The 19738-nt window shown below is 43.3% G+C and overlaps 1 protein-coding gene across 5 annotated transcripts in view; it reads left to right on the top strand.

The window, feature by feature from the left end:
* fmnl2a (formin-like 2a) overlaps positions 1-19738 on the top strand; it is a 269355-nt gene that overhangs the window by 140566 nt on the left and 109051 nt on the right. For all 5 annotated transcript variants that reach the window (XR_005944561.1, XM_041200688.1, XM_041200691.1 and 2 more), the window contains exon 2: positions 701-784. Coding sequence is in view for 4 of the 5 variants with exons in the window: in XM_041200688.1 (XP_041056622.1) it covers positions 701-784 (84 nt within the window). In the remaining variant the exon portion in view is untranslated. The remainder of the gene's footprint in view (positions 1-700; positions 785-19738) is intronic.

Raw genomic sequence — 19738 nt, 5'->3', positions numbered from 1 at the left:
AACCCAATCTTGATATTGAGATTGATGCTTATATATCATTCCTGTCTTAAGAACATAATAACATAAAAAGTAGGAGCAGGAGTAGCCCTCAAGCCTGCCTGCACTGCCACTCAGAATGATCATGGCTGAGCTTCTGTCTCAACTCTACTTTCCTGCTTTCCCCCTGATTCCCTGAAAGACCAAAAACCTGTTTCCCAGCATTCCAACAAAGGGACAGCCACAAGACTCTGAGGCAGAGAATTCCAAAGATTCATAAACCTTTGAGTGAAGAAATTTCTCCTAATCTCTGTCCTAAATGATCGCACTCCACTACCGCCTCCCCCCCCCCCCCCCCCCCCCCCCCCCCCCCCCAACAAACACCTGCCACCATTTATCCTGAGACTATGCCCCCATGTCCTAGATTCCCTAGTCAGTTTTGCTCTCAATGCTCATAGAATTGTCTATTAGATTAGGCTACAGCCTTGTAACTTGCCATGTCTATTCTTCATGGCACTGAAGTACAATTTGTGATTAATACCAAGGCACATGGTCAGTGGAGGGAACATCTGAATTTTTTGTACTAATGACTTTTATTGTAAGTATTCCTTATTAATCACTCAGGTATGGATTGAGCTGTTAAAATAAAATCTACCCTGTAAAGTTATATTTACTGTTTTTTTTAACTGGATCATTATAATAACCCTTTTTTTCATTTTTTCAGAATTCTATGAACCTTCCTCCCGATAAAGCAAGATTGCTGAGACAGTATGACAATGAGAAGAAGTGGGAGCTCATTTGTGACCAGGTAAAACCAATTCAAAACTCTCTTCCTTATTGAATAAAGGGTACAATGAAAGAGTAGAGAAATGGACTGAGAGTTGCTTGCTCCAACATAAAATCCACACAGTGAGGCGCTCAGTTCTCAGTGACTGGTTTTATGTTCAGTGTCAAGCATCTGGGTTTGTAATGTTTGTTTATTGTGACATCCATGGATTTAAGTACTTCATATGGCTTAAATGGTTTATTTGCAATCCATTCTGCTTTATTGTTTAGTAGATGAAATAATGTTGCCATTGGCAATTAAGAGAACAAGTATGGACATACTGCAGAGCTCCTGTTACATAAATTAGCAGTTTTGATGCATTTTACGCTTTTTGAAAACCCACATAACAATAACACAAAAAGTAAAACAGTCATTCCACTGTAAGGTTTAAAGAGGTACCTTCTAATGATGGCAAACAGTGGAAAACACATCATTGAAGCTATTGAATTGACCAAAATAATTCATGACTATTTGTTTGTGATAACAGGGATCTCTATATCTATCCAATAATGTTGATATTTGGTTTGGTGATGTTTTTGGATGGAGGAGAGAGCCATTCCTGGAAGCACCATCAACAATCCAAGCATTACTGTAAAATGTTTATAAGACATTGGCTTTAAGAATATGTCTGCTGATGCAAGTTGGAATGCTGAGAGCAGTCGGTGACAATCCAATTTAGAAGGTGTTCAAGAACAGATGATTCTTCAAAAATGACGTTCTCCCCTTTTTTCCCAAAAGCTCTATTGCCCATTATCAGGAAAACCCACTTCCCCAAGAATATCCATTGTGTAGTAAACATTTGAATGAAAGAGATCTCATTTAGTCAACTTCTTCAGTTCTTTGCCTGAAGGCAGGTCCTACCGACAGGGCCATGTTCTCCATCATGGGTAGGGTAAAGAAGTAAATGTAGAGAATCCACCCCAGCCAGAATGGGGATTGAACCCTGTGCTGTTGGCACGAATCTGATCCACAATGACTGTTCAGCCAACTGAGCCAACCAGCCCCACCCAAGGAGTGCAAGTTACTGTGGCAGCATGCACTCTTTAGTCCGGAGCTGTACGAATTAGGAGCAGGAGTAGGCCTCTTGGCCCCTCAAGCCTGCTCCGCCATTCAATAAGATCATGACTGATCTGAATTGCCTACCTCCAATAACCTTTCACCCCCTTGTTAACCTGCCTTAAAAATATTCAAAGACTCTGCCTCCACTGCCTTTTAAGAACGAGAGTTCCAAAGACTTAATCCTCTGAGAGAAAACATTTCTCCTCATCTCTGTCTTAAATGAGCGGCCCATTATTTTTAAACAGTGACCCCAAGTTCTAGATCCTCCCACAAGAGAAAACACCCTCTCCACAACCACCCTGTCAAGATCCCTCGGGATCTTAAAGGTTTCAATTAAGTCACCTTACTCTTCTAAATTCCAGTGGATACAAGCCTAATCTGTCCAGCCATTCCTCATAAGACATCCCGCCCATTCCTGGTATTAGTCTAGTAAACCTTCTCTGAACTGCTTCTAATGCATTTACACCTTTCTTTAAAGGAGGCTATTACTGTTCACAGTACTCCAGATGTGGTTTCACCAACGCCCTGTACAACTGAAGCATAACCTCCCTACTTTTGTAATCAATTCCCCTCAATAAATGATAACATTCTGTTAGCTTTCCTAATTACCTGCTGTACCTCCATTTGCCAGATCTTTGCCACTCACTTAAAACTATCTTTGTCACTTTCTAGCCTCCTTACGTCTTCTTCACAATTTACTTTCCTACCTATCTTTGTGTTGTCAGCAAATTTAGCCACTGTTCCTTCCGTCCCTTCATCCAAGTTTATATAAATTGTAAAAAGTTGAGGCCCCAGCACTGAATCCTGTGGCACACCACTCGTCACATCTTGCCACCTAGAAAAAGATCCATTTATGCCAACTCTCTGCTTCCTGTTAGCCAATCAATCTTCTATCCATGATGATATGTTGCCCCCTACACCATGAGCTTCTAGTTTCTGCAATAAGCTTTGATGTGGCACTTTATCAAATGCCTTCTGGAAATCGAAGTACACTACATCCACCAGTTCCCCTTTATCCACAGCACATGTGACTCCTTCAAAGAACTCCAATAAATTGGTTAAACGTGATTTCCCTTTCACAAAACCATGTTGACTCTGCCTGATTGCCTTGAATTTTTCTAAGTGCTCTACTATAACACCTTTAATAATAGCTTCTAATATTTTCCCTATGACAGATGTTAGGCTAACTGGCCTGTAGTTTCCTGCTTTCTTTCTCCCTCCCTTTTTGAATAAAGGAGTTACTTTTGCTATTTTCTAAACCAGAGGAAGCCTCCCCGGACCTTGGGAATTTTGGGAATTTAAAACCAATGCATTAACTGTCTCATTAGCCGCTTCACCTTATGGTGAAGCCCATCCAGACCTGGAGATTTGTCAGCCTGCAGCCCCAACAATTTCTTGTTTACTTAATACCACTTCCCTAGTGATTGTAATTTTCTTGAGTTCCTCTGTCCAATAGAGGCTCCAACTTTCTTTCCATCACATGGCTGACCAGGAATCTCTCCTGCTCTTACCACCTGCCATTGATGTATGTCGGAAGGATTTATAAGTTGATACCCAATGGGCTGAATTTTACATGTCCCAGACCGGCGTGTTTCCTGTTGGGAGGCTCGTAAAATAGGGGGGGTGGTGGGGCACATAAAATAGGGTGGGTGCCCATCTCACCACTTTCCTGCCCACAACTGAGCTCTCCCCCATAATAAGCGGGGGGGAATGGAAGACCGGGAATGGGCTGGTGCTGAAATCGGCAGCCCGCCTGCCATATTTAAATGAACAATTAAGTGTCAATTAGCCCTGTTATCGAACCAAATGATCCCGATAATATGCTGCCCACGCCATAAAACGTTTGGCATGGGAAGCAGGGCGGGAGCGGTGAGCCCAATTTTTTTTTCACCTCAAGTGCTTGAAGGGTGGGAAGGAAGTGTGGGAGGGTTGTTCTTCAGGGGCTGCCCTTTGCTGATGGCGGGATCGACCCTTAGGTTGAACAATCTCCCCCCTTCCTTCCTACCTACCCACTCCGTCCCTTGAACGCACCCCCTCCCCCACCCGCCTCCCTAACCTATCCTACCCAACCCTCCCGGCCCAAGACCCTGGACTTATCTGCTCCAGGGATCCATCATCTTCCACTTCTGCTGCCCCAGCAGTGGACACTGAAGCCTTCCTAGTGCTGCTGGGACTGATGTTGGGACTTCCTCCACAATGAGGGGTAGAAGTTCCACTCGGCCCATGTTGGTGCGCCCCACAGCACTCAATGGCTGCGGGGCATGTTGTCATCGACCATGTGACATGGTTTTCGGTGGGCCTACCGTTCCCCGCTTTGTCTGCGTGCCCCCCCACCCCCACCCCACCACCACCACCACCAACCAAAAGTATTATTTAACTCAACCTATTTGGCCATGTTACGAATGCATGACCATCAAGTCCTGGAGTGGGCCTTGAACCCAAGCTTCTAGCTCAGATGCAGGGACACTACCTACTGTGCCACAAGACCCCCTCATTTACTCCACCTAATTAAAATTACAGCCATTATCAACATCTCATTGCAAATCCTCAAATTGCTATACCTTCCTAAAGCATTAACTCAGTTACTTCCGCTGGTGTTTCTGTTTGTTGTTCCCCATGTTTGCTTGCACTGCACCCCGTGCCTGCCCCCCCACCCCCCCCCCCCAACAACTTGTATTTGCAAAAGAATCTGCAATAGCATAGAATTGGAAATACTCAGCCTTCATAGTGGAATTGGGGGTGAGTGCACAAGAGGCCAGAGTTAGAGGAACATAGGGTGGGAGAAATAGGGAAGGGCAAGGCCATGAACGGATTTAACTATGAGGATGAGCATTTTAAATTTGAAGTGTTGGGGTAGCAAAGGCAAAGCAAGCCATCAGGGACGATGACGAATGGGACTTGTTGTTTCATAAGTTGCCGAGGTTTGTGGAGAATGAGAAGCCAGTTAGGGAATGCATTGGAATAACTTGACAAAGACATGGATGATAGCGTCAGCATTGATGGTCTGAGATATAGCCAGGAAAATAATATAAATTGTGGGTATTTGGGATTAAATAGCATTATTCTAGGAAAGAATATGGGTTGGAAAGTATTATAGCAGTTTTACCTAATATGAATGAGAATTTAGATTGACTGGAATTTTGAATTTGGAGACAAAATGTGTTATATTCAAAAAAAAAATCAGAGAAAGAAAGAAACAAAATCTCATAGAGATAGGAAGCACCTTCGCAGCCCCAGTCATCAGGGCTGCAGTTATCTTAATGACCATCGTAGTGTACATTATGGAGGTGGGGATAATATATACAGGTGCTGAATGGCCAAGGAGAAAATACATTGCTACAGAGACCAAAAGATTTATTTTGCACTTGTCGTACGCCAGGGACTGAGTTTTTAATGTCCTGCCGGAGAAAGGAACAGAGGAGGGCAGGCACTGAAAATAGTAGAACAGATGGTGTGCTAGTTTCCCGTTGCTGTTTCCACTGCTGGTGAGTTTCATCAGGATGGGGGGAGGGCTGGCCCTGGAATAAGTCCAATTAAGATGATTAAGGAACTCATTGAGAGCTTGTCGCGAGCCAGAAGGTGGGGCTGCCTGGGTTGCAACTTGGGTCGAGGGCAGACCAGGTGTATGGGGGCAGCAATGCAGTGGGGAGCTAGTCATGCTCGCTCCAAGAAATGAGATGGGCTCCATGAAACAGAAGAGAGGGGCATTCAGCAATTGACAGGCAGATGCTATTGTGATGGCATTGATTGTGGGAGAATTTTGAGTTTATGCTTGAGGAGTGCAGGTGGTTGTCACCCTTCTGACATTGCAGGGGCAGAAGAGAAGAGGAGAGGGTAAAGCTTCCAGACACAGGTGGAAGGCCACCTGAGTAGAAGGAAGGCAGCAGTTTGCAATGGGAGCACAACTCTCAGATTTCGAATCCAGTGGTGATGAAGAGCAACATTCTTTGCAGGAAGGGCAGAGTCCTGCGCATGAGAATGGCAGAGGAGAGGGATGAGGGGCAGGAAGGCACAGAGGCCATACTCTCATCAAAACAACTACCAGTGAGGATGAAGTTACCTTGAGATGACCGAGACTATGACCCTCTAGGCAGATAGATAGTCGCAGATTTGGGCCTTGGTTGGGGAAGACCTCAAACCTCACAACACTGCTCGCCACACCCTTCCTGTAGCCATCAGAGTCACTGTAACCTTGAACTTCTTTATCTCTGGATTCTTTCAAGGATCAGCTGCACACCACTGCATCTCACAGGCCACTGATATCCTATTTGCCAGACCTGGACAATACATACAATTGCAAACACATGGGTCCTCAGAGGGCAGTGGGTTTCGCCTCCATCGATGGATTCCCCAGGTGCAGGGCATAATTGATTGCACCCGTGTGGCCATCAAGGTGCCAAGTGACCGTCCATTTGAGATTCATCAAGAGGAAAGGCTTCCAATCCCTTATGGCCTTTGACCATAACTACAGTTTCCAACATCTGTGTGCTCACTTTCTGGGAAGCTGCCATAACTGTTTCATCCTCCGCCAGTCCAGGCTGCCACAGCTCTTCGTTCCTCCCCACAAACCATGTGGATGATTTTAGGGGACAAGAGTTATGCCTTGAAGGGATGACTACTGACCCCTTCACAAGAACCCGAGACAGAGGTACACAGCTGCTATAACTGGAACCAGCTGCTCATCAGGACCACCATTGAGCAGACTGCTGGACTGTTGAAATTGGGGTTCTGGTACCTGGACCTGCCTGGTGGCACCATGCAGTACACTTCTGCAAGGGTCTCACTCATTGCGGTGGTCTGCCACACTCTCCATAACATTGCTCTCTAGAGAGGTCTGGACCTTGAAGAGGATGAAGCACTATCTCAACGCAGCTCATCAAAAGAAGAGGAGGATCAGGACATAGAGAAGGAGGAGGAAGGGGAAGATGCAGAACATGGAGGTTACCCTGCTGCACAGGACCTGCAGGTCTTGTCAGGAAATCAAAAATGTCAGGGATTATCTGACCAGGCGCATTTCATCTGAGCCCTTCTAACCCAGGGGAACAGCATGGTCTGGAACTTACTGTGGAGCTGCCTGTGAGAACACTTCCACTGAAGACCCAGCCTGGAATTGGTCCATTCCTACCACTAACGAATGGTGCACATCTGTCCAGAGGTTTCACTGTCCCCGTTCAAGGATCCTTGCTCCCCTTCACCTCTTCATCCCTCTTCTCCTGTCTTTCTGTTAAAGAATGGAAGAATGTTCTGGCATCATGTGTCAGTTTTACATAGTGTTGGAAAATAGAAAAAGAGACTTCAGGCAAACTCCACTGACCCACTCAGTGCTCTGCCTGATGCAATGACCTCCATTCTTTGCCACATTTATGTAATGCTCCCCTTGTGGCCTTGGGGGAGGTGGGGGCAGCCTGTTTGCTTGTCTCTTCTTGTGGCTGAGATGCACGTGGAGGCCATCCTTGTTGTGGAGGTGTATGTGAAGGCAACTCCAGAGGCTGCTGCACTGGCATCAATGTCGAGGCAGCCTCTGTCACTGGACATTGCTGTACAGATGGTCCTTCAGTCAGAGGGGCCAAGGAGGTTGATGATGATGACTCCCTGTGAGGGGTGGCACCCCCATCCTCCTCGGTGGTGACTCTTTGCTGGTGCTCCAGATGGTTGGAGAGAACCCCTCCTATTGTCTGCCCTTTCAACGGCATTATGTGCCCTTTTATCCTACAAGGACAATAGAGAGATAAGTAAGGGGCTACTGGCCAGTGCCATTGGCTCATTGCTATAGGATGCTGCATGTATTAGCAACGGCAGGTCCTCGATAGCGCTATGCCCCTGAGCCTTGCCAAGAGGTCAGTAAGTATCCTGGCGTACACTACTCCGTATTCAGGAGCAGCTTGCACCCTCAGGCTCCTCAGCCACTTTGTCTGCTGGAAGTTAAATATCCAGAGGCCTATCATGAAGGTCTGGTCTTGCTAGAGAGAACAAGGTCGTTGAACCTTTTCTGGCACTGTACTCAGTTCCTCCTGACAACACTTTTTGTCTGCTCACAGTTTTGGCTACCTCTATCCATGTCTGCTTGACTTGGGAGGGTGGCCTTCTCCTTCGCCAGGAAAAGGACCTTCCTCCTCTCCCTCACTGTGTGTAGGTCAGTGTCTGCGAAGCTCTGAGAACCCTTGCTCTGGGTGCTAGCCCTCTGCCTTTCTTCTGGGACCCTGGTGCTGGCATCCTTGAACTTAAACAGCAGCTACAGCCTGTTAAAATTGGGCCAGCACTCCCTGAGAGCCGCTCCATTCCAGTACCTGCAGCTGCTGAGAGGCCACTCTCCAGCTAATTAACAGTCTGCCCCTGTGAATATAGGGGACTATGACATCTTCACAGCCCCCCTCCCCCGCGCCCCAGGGTGAAATCAAGAACCGGAATGGCCCCAATGTCAGTCCCTGACCCCGCAAGGAAAGTTCTGCCCCAGATGTCACACTTAGTTGGACAAATAGATGACAAAAAGCTTGGCATTGACCTGGAGCCAAGCAGTTACAGTGGCCATCTGACTGCAGCAGGTTCTAAATAGCAATAATTAGCTGGATTTGCCTGTGTCGAACAGTGGTCTGAGCTGACTTAGCAACTGATTATCACCATTGTACTGTAGATCCAAGACAGCTGTGATCCACACATAAGTGACTGTTTGCATAATATGTAATCCCTCTACCGTATGTGCCACTGAATCAGTTACTACCTTTCAACTATGATATCAGAATCCATCAAGTGTGGAATCATTCTTAACTTTTTGTGAATTTTTTTTGTGCCAATCCCGTACTTTTGTTCCTTCCTCCCTGAAGATATTAACTTCTTGCTGATGTTCTACAGTTTCCTTTGGTATAGTATCGTAGTGACTATTTATTAATTTATGAATCATGATGGTGAATGTTAGTTAATCAATGACGAGAGAAACCAATAACCTACACAATATCCATACAAGAACACTTCCAGCAATGGTGGTTGGTCAACATTTAGGAACAGGCCCATTTTTCCTCTCTTGTTTAGGCTGAGGCTAATTGTGTATGGCCTTCCATTACCTTAACGGGGATTAGTTAACTGCACAGATTGAGAATTAAAGATGGAAACTTTCGGAAATTTATAGATAAGTGACTTAAATTCATTGAGTCATTTAGGGAATTATCTATTATGATCATGCTTGATGCATTGGAAAAGAAAATTGATTGATACAATAGGCAGAGACTGTTGTTTAATTGGAGACTTTTAATGCAGCATATCTGTAGCCCCTGCATTGAATTATTGGATCATGGATCAGAAGGCCTAGATTTAAAGGATACCTTTGGCATTTGATTTTTGTTTCTGTTTGTATGTGAGTTTTGGCAAGTTTTAGCTAAGCTGCTGATTGGCACTGCTGATCTTTTTTGGGGTTACAAAAACCAGCTGAATGTCTTTACTTGGTTTAGAATGCTGCTTTCTGGTGGCTGCTATGGCCTGACACTGAAAGAGTTATGAAAATGTGGACAAGGCTACCATACCCTGCTCTTCAAAGGAACGTGCTCCAGGTTTATTTCAGGGCCTTAGAAAGGATTCGAGTGGGAATTGGGATAGGCCTCCTCCCCCTCCCTCCACTATAGGCTCCTCTATATAGAACCATAGAAAAGTTACAGCACAGAAGGATGACATTCGGCCCATCTTGTCCATGCCAGCCCGAGGACACCCAGGTGCCCTTTCTAATCCCACCTCCCTGCGCCCGGCCCATATGTACAGTATGTTCAATGCAGGATGTTCAATTATATTTGTTGCTTTCCTATGGCATAGAGTTGCTGGTGTGATTCACATTACTTTATCCTCTTTGTTTTCCTTCTGACAGTGACATCAGGAAAAAGTTTTTAAGAAATGTGAATTGACCTTGTTATATATCCAATATACAGAGCTCAAATTTAATTCTGCATCTGTGAAAAACATGCTCGTAATGAATATCTCAACTACTGGATAATTTTGTAGTTATGTTCAAGTGCTATATAAATGTAAGTCACTGTTGTTGTAGTGTCTTCCAAAATTTGGTTATTTGGCGTCTTCATATCCCTTAGTCAATTGTTTTTTTTTAGTGTTTAGCTAAGAGGTTGGCAAAACAAAGACATCAGATTGTTTATGGTTTTAAGTGAAATGTACATTTATTGATGCAGATTTCAGGGGCTGCATCTTCCGAGCGGCGGTGGGGTGGGGGGGGGCAGTGGGGCCCACTCACCAACGTGTAAAATGATGCAGGTGACATTGGGCGGGCGCCCCGACGTCACCCCGTGTCACTTACATTTTCAGGTCTGTGGGCACAGAGCCAAGTCAGCTGCGCGCCCGCTGACCTGTTAACGGCCACTTAAGGTCATTAATAAAGTAATTGAGGTAATCGATGGACCAGCCCGTCCAAACTTAAGGTTGGTGGGCAGGCTGGGAGCCCAGATGGGTTTCTGAAAAAGCATGAAATCTTATCCACAAGTGGGATGAGGTATCATGAGTGATTTAAAATGTCTAAAAATGTTGAACTAAAAGAAATTGACATGTCCCAGCTCATCTGACAGTGTCACATGAGGGGACATTTCAGGAATTTTTTTTTCACACTTCTAAAAATTTTTGAAACTTCCAGCAATCTCCCTGAGGCATGTGCAAAAGAGTGCACTCCTGGCTCAGGGAATCTCTCCCCCCGCCTGCACAGGGAGCGCACAGTGCTTCCAAATGGATGTCATGCAGGGTGGGCCTTAATTGGCCCACCCACGTAAAATGGTGGCGCGCCCCTGTCTGCGCCTGTTCCTGCACATCCCTCTCCCGATGGGGGGAAATTGTTGCCCCAGGTTACTATCAAATCAGCCATGATCTTATTAAATGGCGGAGCAGGCTCGAGGGGCTGAATGGCCTACTCCTGCTCCTTGTTGGTATGTTCATAATAGAAAAGCTAAAAAAAAATACCATAAATATAGTCACTGGGGCAGCACTTCTTTATGCCAAGAATCTCAAATAATCCTTGCCTCCTGGACAGTCAAAAGAGTAGTAATGAGATTCATGGTGTTAATCACATTGGAACAGCCATGGGTCTTTCAGCCCTTAAGCCTGTTCCATCATTCATTTAGTTCAAAGTTGAGTGGGTACATTTACTTAACTTACCTATCTTTCCTTCACATCCCTTGATACCCCTACCTAACAAAAACCTATCGATCTTAGCCATGAAAATTTAAATTTACTCAGCATCCGCCGACTTATTAGTGACAAGAGTTCCATGTTTCCATTACACTTTGTGCAAAGTTTATTTCATGATTTCATTCCTAAGTGGTCCAGCTCTGATTTTAAGATTGTGCCTTTTGTTCTAATTTTCCCACATGAAGAAATAGTTTCTTTCTAGTTACCCTGTCAAATCTCTTTACCATTTTAAACACCTTGATTAGATCACCACGTAACCTTCTAAACTCGTAGGAATACAAACAGCCTTTACGCATACTGCATCCTGATAAGTCTTGGTGTTATTCTGCTGGATCTACGCTGTACCCCTTCCAAGGCCAATATATCTTTCCTGATCAAGGACCTTTCTTCAGAACTTCAGAGTTCTGAAGCAAGGTTGTTCAGCTGAAATGTTAACTCTGTTTCTCTTTCCACAGATGCTGCCTGAGCTGCTGAGGATTTCGCATTTTCTGTTTTCATTTCAGATTTCCAGCATCCGCAGTATTTTGTTTTTTATCTTTCTTGATGTTAGGTGCCCAAAACTGAATGTAATAATTCAGATGCTGTCAGGCTTAGGCTCTGTACAGCTGAAGCATTGCTTCCTCACTGTAGAATTCTGATCCATTTGACTTAAAGGCCAATTATTGCATTAGCATTTTTGATTCCTTTTGGAACCCATGCATTAACTTTTAGCAATTTGTGTACATGGGCACCTAAATCACTTTAGTTCTCCATAGTTCTTATTCACCTTGTTTCTGATTTGCCTTTTTCAGACTCAAAGTGGAGGATGTCACACTTCCCCCATTTTGAACTCCATGTACCAAAGTTTTGAACAATCACTATGCTGAGTTTTCCCAGAACCGCGGAGACGGGGTTTGGAGGCATTACTGGGCTATCATGTCGGGGCAGCTCCCCACGTGATTCCATCTCCAAGCAATCTGGTTGGGGTCTGACTAGCATCAGGTACCTGCCCGGCAGCCGTGGGTAGCTAACTAAGTTCAATTAGGTGCCTACTATGGTTAGATTAGTGACACCACCACAATCTTTCTGACAGTGGACAAGGCTCCCCCGAGACCAAAGCTTGGCTTTTGCCTGGAGGCGGCTTCCCTGCTGCAGGCTGGGGTGGATGGGGGTGAGGGGGGCATTGAGGCCTCCTTTAATCCCCTTGAGCCGTGGGTGCCAGAGGGCACAGTTGTAGCTGCAAGCCATTCTGTGGCGGTATTCCCTCTTCTTCTTGACGCGACCTCACATTCTCCTGCAGAGCCCATCTTTCCTGGTGGGGCTTCCAGCCCTAGATGTCACAGGCCCCCTGAGCTTTTACTGTGCAATCACTCAGCCAGCTAAACTGCTTGGGTTTTTAATAACCCGTTTGCTGATCAGTTTTTGTTCTTAGTGATTTACACTTTGAAAATCTCCTTACAACTGTTATTTTCAGTAGTTTAATTCATGATGTAATTTAAGTGGCAGCTGCTAGGAACCAGTGGTGGTCTTATCTTGTACCTGTTTTACAGTTCTGATAAGATTCGAAAACACTGTGCACCCAAGCATTCAGCTAATAGGAATCAATTTTTCTGTCTTCCTCGCTAGGGTAGTATGTCATGATTCTCTTGCTTATTTAACACATTGTAGTTACTAATTGTTAAAGCAATAGAGTCGATTTTCAACCTGCTGCCCGGGCATTAAAATAGTGTTACAGATTGCCACCCATTACAGTTAACTGTGATTAACTAAAGATGTTAAGGAAAGCATCAAACTTAATGAAAAAGCATACAACTCGGCAAAGGTAAGTGGCAGGACAGATGATTGGATAGAATATAAAAAATGGCAGAGAATGACTAAAAGGTTAGAGTATGAGAGGAAGCTAGCTAGAAATGTAAAGATGGACAGCAAGAGTTTTGACAGGTATTTAAAAAGGAAAAGAGTAAATAAAATGATTGTTGGCCCTCCAGAGTGGCAGTGGAGAGTTAATAGTAGATAATAAGGAAATGGCAGAAGAAATGAATAAATATTTTGCTTGTGTTCACTATAGAAGATACAAAAAACATTCCAGTAATAACTGCAAATCAGGAGGTGAATGGGAGAAAGGAATTTGGTGAAATTGAAATCACTAGGGAAACGGTATTAAGCAAATTGATGGAGCTGCGGGCTTGCAAATCTCTGGTCCCAATAGACTACATCCTAGGGTCTTAAAAGAGGTGGCTAATGAAGTAGTTGATGCACCGGTGTTAATTTTCCAAAATTCGCTAGGTTCGAGAAAGGTTCCATCAGATTGGAAAGTAGCAAATATAACCCCTCTATACAAGAAGGGAGGGAGGCGGAAAACAGGAATCTTTATAGACCAGTTAGCTTGACGTCTGTCATGGGGAAGTTATTAGAATCTATCATTATGGAGTTTATAGCTGGGCACTTAGAAGAGCTCAAGGCAGTAGGGAAGAGTCAGCATGGTTTTATGAAAGGAAAATCATGTTTAACCAACTTATTGGATTTTTTTGAAGGAGTAGCATGCACAGTGGATAAAGGGGAGCCCGTAGATGTACTGTTCTTGGATTTCCAGAAGGCACTTGATAAGGTGCCACATGAAAAATTATTACAGAAAATAAAAGCACATGGTGTAGGGGGTAACATATTAGCATGGATAGAAGATTGGCTGGATGCAGAAACTTGAGAGTATGCATAAATTAGTCTTTTCCTGATTGGCAGGATGTGATGAGTGGAGTCCCACAGTCTGTACTGGAACCTCAACTTCTTATGATTTACATCAATAACTTAGATGAGGCAAGTGAAGACATGGTAGCTAAATTTGCAGATGAAACAAAGGTAGGGAAGTATGTTGTGAAGAGGACATGAGGAGATTGCAGATGGATATAGATAGTTTGAGTGAGTGGGCAAAGATCTGGCAAATAGAGTTTATTGTGGGAAAATGTGAAGTTGTTCACTTTGGCAGGAAGAACAAAAAAGCAGAATATTTCTTAAATGGTGAACATGAGGTGCAGCGGGATCTAAGTATTCTAGTACATGAGTCACAAAAAGTTAGTCTGCAGGTACAGCAAGTAATTAAGAAGGCTAATGGAATGCTATCCTTTATTACAAGAGAGATTGAACATAAAAATAAGGATGTTATGCTTCAGTTATACAGGGCATTGGTGAGACCGCACCTTGAATACTATGTACGATTTTGGTCTCTTTATTTAAGGAAGGATATAAATGTGTTGGAGGTGGTTCAAAGGAGGTTTATGAGATTGATACCTGGGATGAGTGGGTTGTCTTATGAAGAAAGGTTGGACAGACTGGGCTTGTTTCCACTGGAGTTTAGAAGAGTGAGGGGTGATTTGATTGAAGTATACAAGATCCTGAACAGCCTTGACAAGGTGGACAGCGAAATGATTCCTCTTGTGGATGAGTCCAGAACTAGGGGCAATGTTCTAAAATTAGGGGTCTCCCTTTTAAGACAGAGATGAAGAGAAGCTTTTTCTCTGAGGATTGTGCAACATTGGAATTCACTGCCGCAGTTGAGGTGGGGTCATTGAGTATTTTTAAAGCAGAGATAGATTCTTAACAAAAATACAAATACCTGGAAAACTCAGCAGGTCTGGCAGCATCTGCGGAGAGGAGCACAGTTAACGTTTCGAGTCCGCATGATTCTTCAACAGAATTTCTCTTCTATTTTTCCTTCGTTCTGTTGAAGAGTCATACGGACTCGATACGTTAACTGTGTTCCTTTCGCAGATGCTGCCAGACCTGCTGAGTTTTTCCAGGTATTTGTATTTTTGTTTTGGATTTCCAGCATCCACAGTTTTTTGCTTTTGTGTAGATAGATTCTTGTTAGGCATAGGAATAAAAGGTTATTGGGGTTAGGTAGGAATGCGGAAATCGAAATCAAAACAGCAAGAGGATCAGCATGATCTTATTGAATGGTGGAGCAGGCTTGAGGGGCCGAATGGTCTACTCCTGTTCCTATTTCTTATGTTCTTATGTTCTTACAGGAACTGCCTGATTTTTATTTTACGCCCAGACCACAAGTTGAAAAATCTTCCCCAATATCTCTAAATTGCGTTTCAAATGGATAAACAATTGACACATGCTGAAGTAAAGAAAAGTCTATAAATGCTAATATCATTGCATCATTCAAGTTATTGATGCTGTACAAAAGCAACCACACACATTCTCTTTAAAGACTGTGAAACAAGAAATGACAATTTTGATAGTAAATAGCATTAAGCACATTAAAACCAGGAACACCCTAGAGAATACGAATATTCTGCACTGCCAGGCTCCCCTATAAATATTTCCATGACAGAGATTTTTTTTTAATTTATTTTGGGTGTAATAGTATAACATATACAATCTTTAGCTTTATTTACTTAAAAGACTGCTAACATTTTCAAATAGAAGCAAATAACCAAACATTGAGTACAAGACCCAGAAATTGTTTAAATACTAAACTTAGATGATTCACATGAAATGTTGACTTCTTTGGCCCAGTTCAGAACTGATGAGCAATAAATGCTGCAGCAGTGGAAGTTACATTTTGCTTTTAATGTCCAGGCTATAGCCCTACATTGCCGCGATCAACACATTCCGCAAATTAGCATGGAGGACTGGGAATACTGACAGAAGACAAAATATTTGAACAGATATCATTCTTAATCTTGTAGGATGGCACATTTTTCTTTGTTTGGTATTCCTGTTATGGCTGTAGCAGTAATAGATAAAAATGCCAATTTACTAGATGGTGCAAAATGTTTACAACTGGCTTGGATGAATGTTAGGATTTTGATGCCTTTGGAGTACATACTGTCTTTATCATTCTTACAGAAGCCATAGTTTTACCATTACATTGTGATGTGAATTATCCGATTTCTAGTGGATTTTATCAGTGAGAGGAAATATTGCGTGCTGAGAAGAAGTTACTTTTCTTCTAAGATCATTGAATAAGTACTGATATTAACACTTTTTCATTTTTCATCCACATATTTAAGACAAAGTAGGCAATATAATCTGTGAATGGATCGGCACTCATTACTGAGCGTTCAGGAATTATGTAAAAAGACTTACCAAGATCAAGATACAGTAGTGATAGTTTTGCCAATATCTTTCAGCTCTTGACTTAAAATCGCTTAGAATTTTCTGGTTTACTTAAAGAAAAAAGCATGCTGTTAAGTCAATGCTAAAATGTTCGTGATTGTTCACCTAACAATGTGCAGCAATAAACTGAGACTGTAAAAAGTCAATTCATTTTTTAAAAAAATAAGCAATAATAATTTAAAATTATCTGAGGTGCTCCTTAAAATCAGCTATTTTGACTCGGTTATTGTTAGAGTGAGCCTTAGAGTTGGTGGCAGTATTCATGCCTCTGAGACAGAAGATGTATGGTGAGAATCCTGGCAAAGGGAGACTAGCATATCCCCCTTACCTCCCCCCTTCTCACTGTCCAAGGGCCCAAACGCTCCTTTGAAGTAAAACAGCATTTCACTTGCACTTCCCTCAATTTAGTCTACTGCATTCGCTGCTCCCAGTGCGGTTTCCTCCACCAAACGCGGACTAGTTGACAGCTTTGTGGAACACCTTCGGTCTGTCTGCAAGCATGATCCAGACCTCCCTGTCGCCTGCTATTTCAACACCACCCTGCTCTCATGCCCACATGTCCGTCCTATGCCTGCTGCAATGTTCCAGCGAAGCTCAACGCAAACTGGAGGAACAGCACCTCATCTCACAACTAGGCGCTTTACAGCCTTCCGGATTTAACGTTGAGTTCAACAACTTCAGATCATGAACTCTCTCCTCCATCCCACCCCCTTTCTGATCACCTTTTTTCTAATAATTATTACATTTTTTAAATACATTTTTCTTTTCCCACCTATTTCTATTATTATTTTTATAATTATTTCGATCTATTGTTTTATCTCCATCTCTTAGCCTATTTCAATCCCTTACCCCCCCACCCCACCCCCACCAGGGCCATCTGTCATTTGCTCATCCTGCTTTCTACCCTTAATGTCACCATTAGTACATCCTTTAGCTAATATCACCACCGTCAATACCCTTTTGTCCTTTTTTCTATGACATATTTGGCAATCTCTCCTTTGCCTCCACCTATCATTGGCCCTCTATCCAGCTCCACCTGTTCCACCCCTCTTAAACAGCTTATGTTTCACCTCATTTCTATTTCTCTTTAGTTCTGATGAAGAGTCATATGGACTCGAAACGGTAACTCTGTCTTCCTCTCCACAGATGCTGTCAGACCTGCTGAGTTTTTCCAGCTATTTTTGTTTTTGTTATAGTTTCTAAAGACTGGGTTGACATCCAGTGGGATACTTGGTCAGTGATCACAAACTCAGTGATCGTTATTCCTGCCCCTGAGGTTGAAGGGTTGAGTTCAGGCCCCAATCCAGACAACCCCAGAAAATGGAGATTGGAGGTCAACTCTGAGCACTGGTTGACATCCAGTTTGGCTGCTTGCATGCTCCTCCCATTGTAAAATATACTTGGGGATCTTTAGATGTGGGAGCAACCACCACAACTATCCTTCCCTGGTAATTAGCTCAAGATTATCATCTGCAATTCATTGGACAGACTGGTGGTTCATCAAACTCTAGCTGACAATTCCTGCTCCTGCAACATGCCAATGAGAGAATACTATAAAAAGCAACTGGTTTAACTCTGCATCAGCAAAAGTGCCTAACACTAAAGGAGCACGAGAGGTCATCAGCAAGATAGGTCCAACTGAAAGTACGCTATTTCATCTTTTATTGTTGTTAATGGTATTTAACCATAACCTTTTATGTTATACTTTGGGAGCTGTCTGCATTCTGTTACTATGTTGAGGAGGGGGCAGGCAGGCAGTTTGGTTCTGGCCATTCACTGATGTCCACATTAGCTGGTCGCTCTTAACATGAGCTGCATTTCGTGGGTTATAGCTTGGAGCATTAGTGTTCCAATGCCATCATACTACCCAAACCTTAATGCTTTTGTATTTTTTTAAGCATAAAGTAAATTGTGCATTGGTCCTTCTAACAATGAGTACATGGCCTCCAAAAAAGGGCTGCAGAAACTTTACAAAAGTCTGCATTTTCAATCTGTATCATTTTAGAGAGCTCTGAGCCCTTAGCTGCTCTCTACACTGTTAGTTGCCGAATGGTACTTGATGGAGGCACCAGTGTGTTGCAGTGGTCTCACTGCCATGCCAGTAACCCTAGCTGACAGCAGAGGTTAATAGAACCAACATTGATGTACTGCTAACCTGCAAAAGAAGGTAGAATATGGAATCATTGAATGATACAACACACAAGGAGGCCATTCAGCATTGGTTGTTTGTTAGAGCTATTCAATTCACCCGACTTCTATGCTCTTTCCCCCATAACCCTGTAATTTTTTCCCATTGAGTATTTATCCAGTTCTCTTTTGAGTGCTACTATTGGATCTGCTTCCACCGCCCATTCAGACACTGTATTCCGGATCACAATTTGCTGTGTTTTAAAAATAATACTTCTGGCTCTTTTGCCAATCACCTTAAATCTGTGTCTTCTGTTTAGTGATCCATCTGCCACTGAAAACAGTTTCCCCTTATTTACTCTATCAAAGCCTGGCAGGATTTTGAGCACTCCATGACATCTGCCCTTAACCTTTTCTCTTTTAGGAAGAACAACCGTAGTTTCTCCAGTCTCTCGAAGATAATTGAGGTCACTCATCCCAGCTCCAGTAAATCTCCTCTTCTACATCCGCTACAGGAACTTGACATCGTTTCGAAAGTTTGGTGCCCAGAATTAAACACACTGGCCCAGATTTTTTCAGTAGTGAAGTGATGGCACTCGTTGCTGACCTTGAAGAAAGCTGCCCATAAAGATCTAGTGATCCCTGTAGTGTGAATTTCACATTTCCTGATGCTAATTTCATTCTGGCGTCAACGGCAGGGGATCTCCAGCTCCCAGCAACAGTGATGTCATCAAACAGGCTAAGCAGTCAATCGTATCAGAGTATTCTCACTGAAAGCAAACTAGGAATTGAAAAGAAAAGCAAAATACGTCATATACTGGAAATCTGAACTAAAACAGAAAATGCTGGAAAAACTCAGTGAGAGAAAGAAACAGAGTTGATGTTTTGAGTCTACTATGACTCTTCTTCAGAATTTGTCCTACCCTCCTGCCACCCTACCCACTTATCTTTTCCACCTACCCACCCTACGACCCTGCCCGTTTACTCATTCATCCATTCACCCATTCACTAACAAACACCCTGGACATTTAAACTTACCTCATGGCAGCTAGACCCTTAAAAGGCTTGTCTTCTCCCTGACAGGACAGCGCTGTGATGGAATTCTTCGTGGGACTGTATGTTCTGTGTTTCTGAAGAAGAAATGTGAAACACTGACAAGGTGTTGAAAAGTTCGGGTGGAGCAGCAATCTGACGAGGATTGCTGCTTCATGGAAGATCTGAGCCACTATGTAGCAAAATATTCAGTGGTCCCAAAACCGATACCCCTTGGCCACTTGTCTTCAGTCTGAAAATCAGTTCTTCACCATCATTCTTTGCTTTCTGTCCCTTAGCCAATTTTGTATTCATACTGCAATTGTTCCTTTTAATCCTATGGGCTTTAATTTTGCTTACAAATCTATCATGTGGTACTTTGTCAAATACCTTATGAAAATCCATGTGCACAAAAACAACCATACTACCCAAGTGACTTTTCTACTT

Source organism: Carcharodon carcharias, chromosome 12 (genome assembly GCF_017639515.1).
Source record: "Carcharodon carcharias isolate sCarCar2 chromosome 12, sCarCar2.pri, whole genome shotgun sequence".
NCBI lineage: Eukaryota > Metazoa > Chordata > Chondrichthyes > Lamniformes > Lamnidae > Carcharodon > Carcharodon carcharias.
This window is presented reverse-complemented; position numbering and strand designations above follow the sequence as displayed.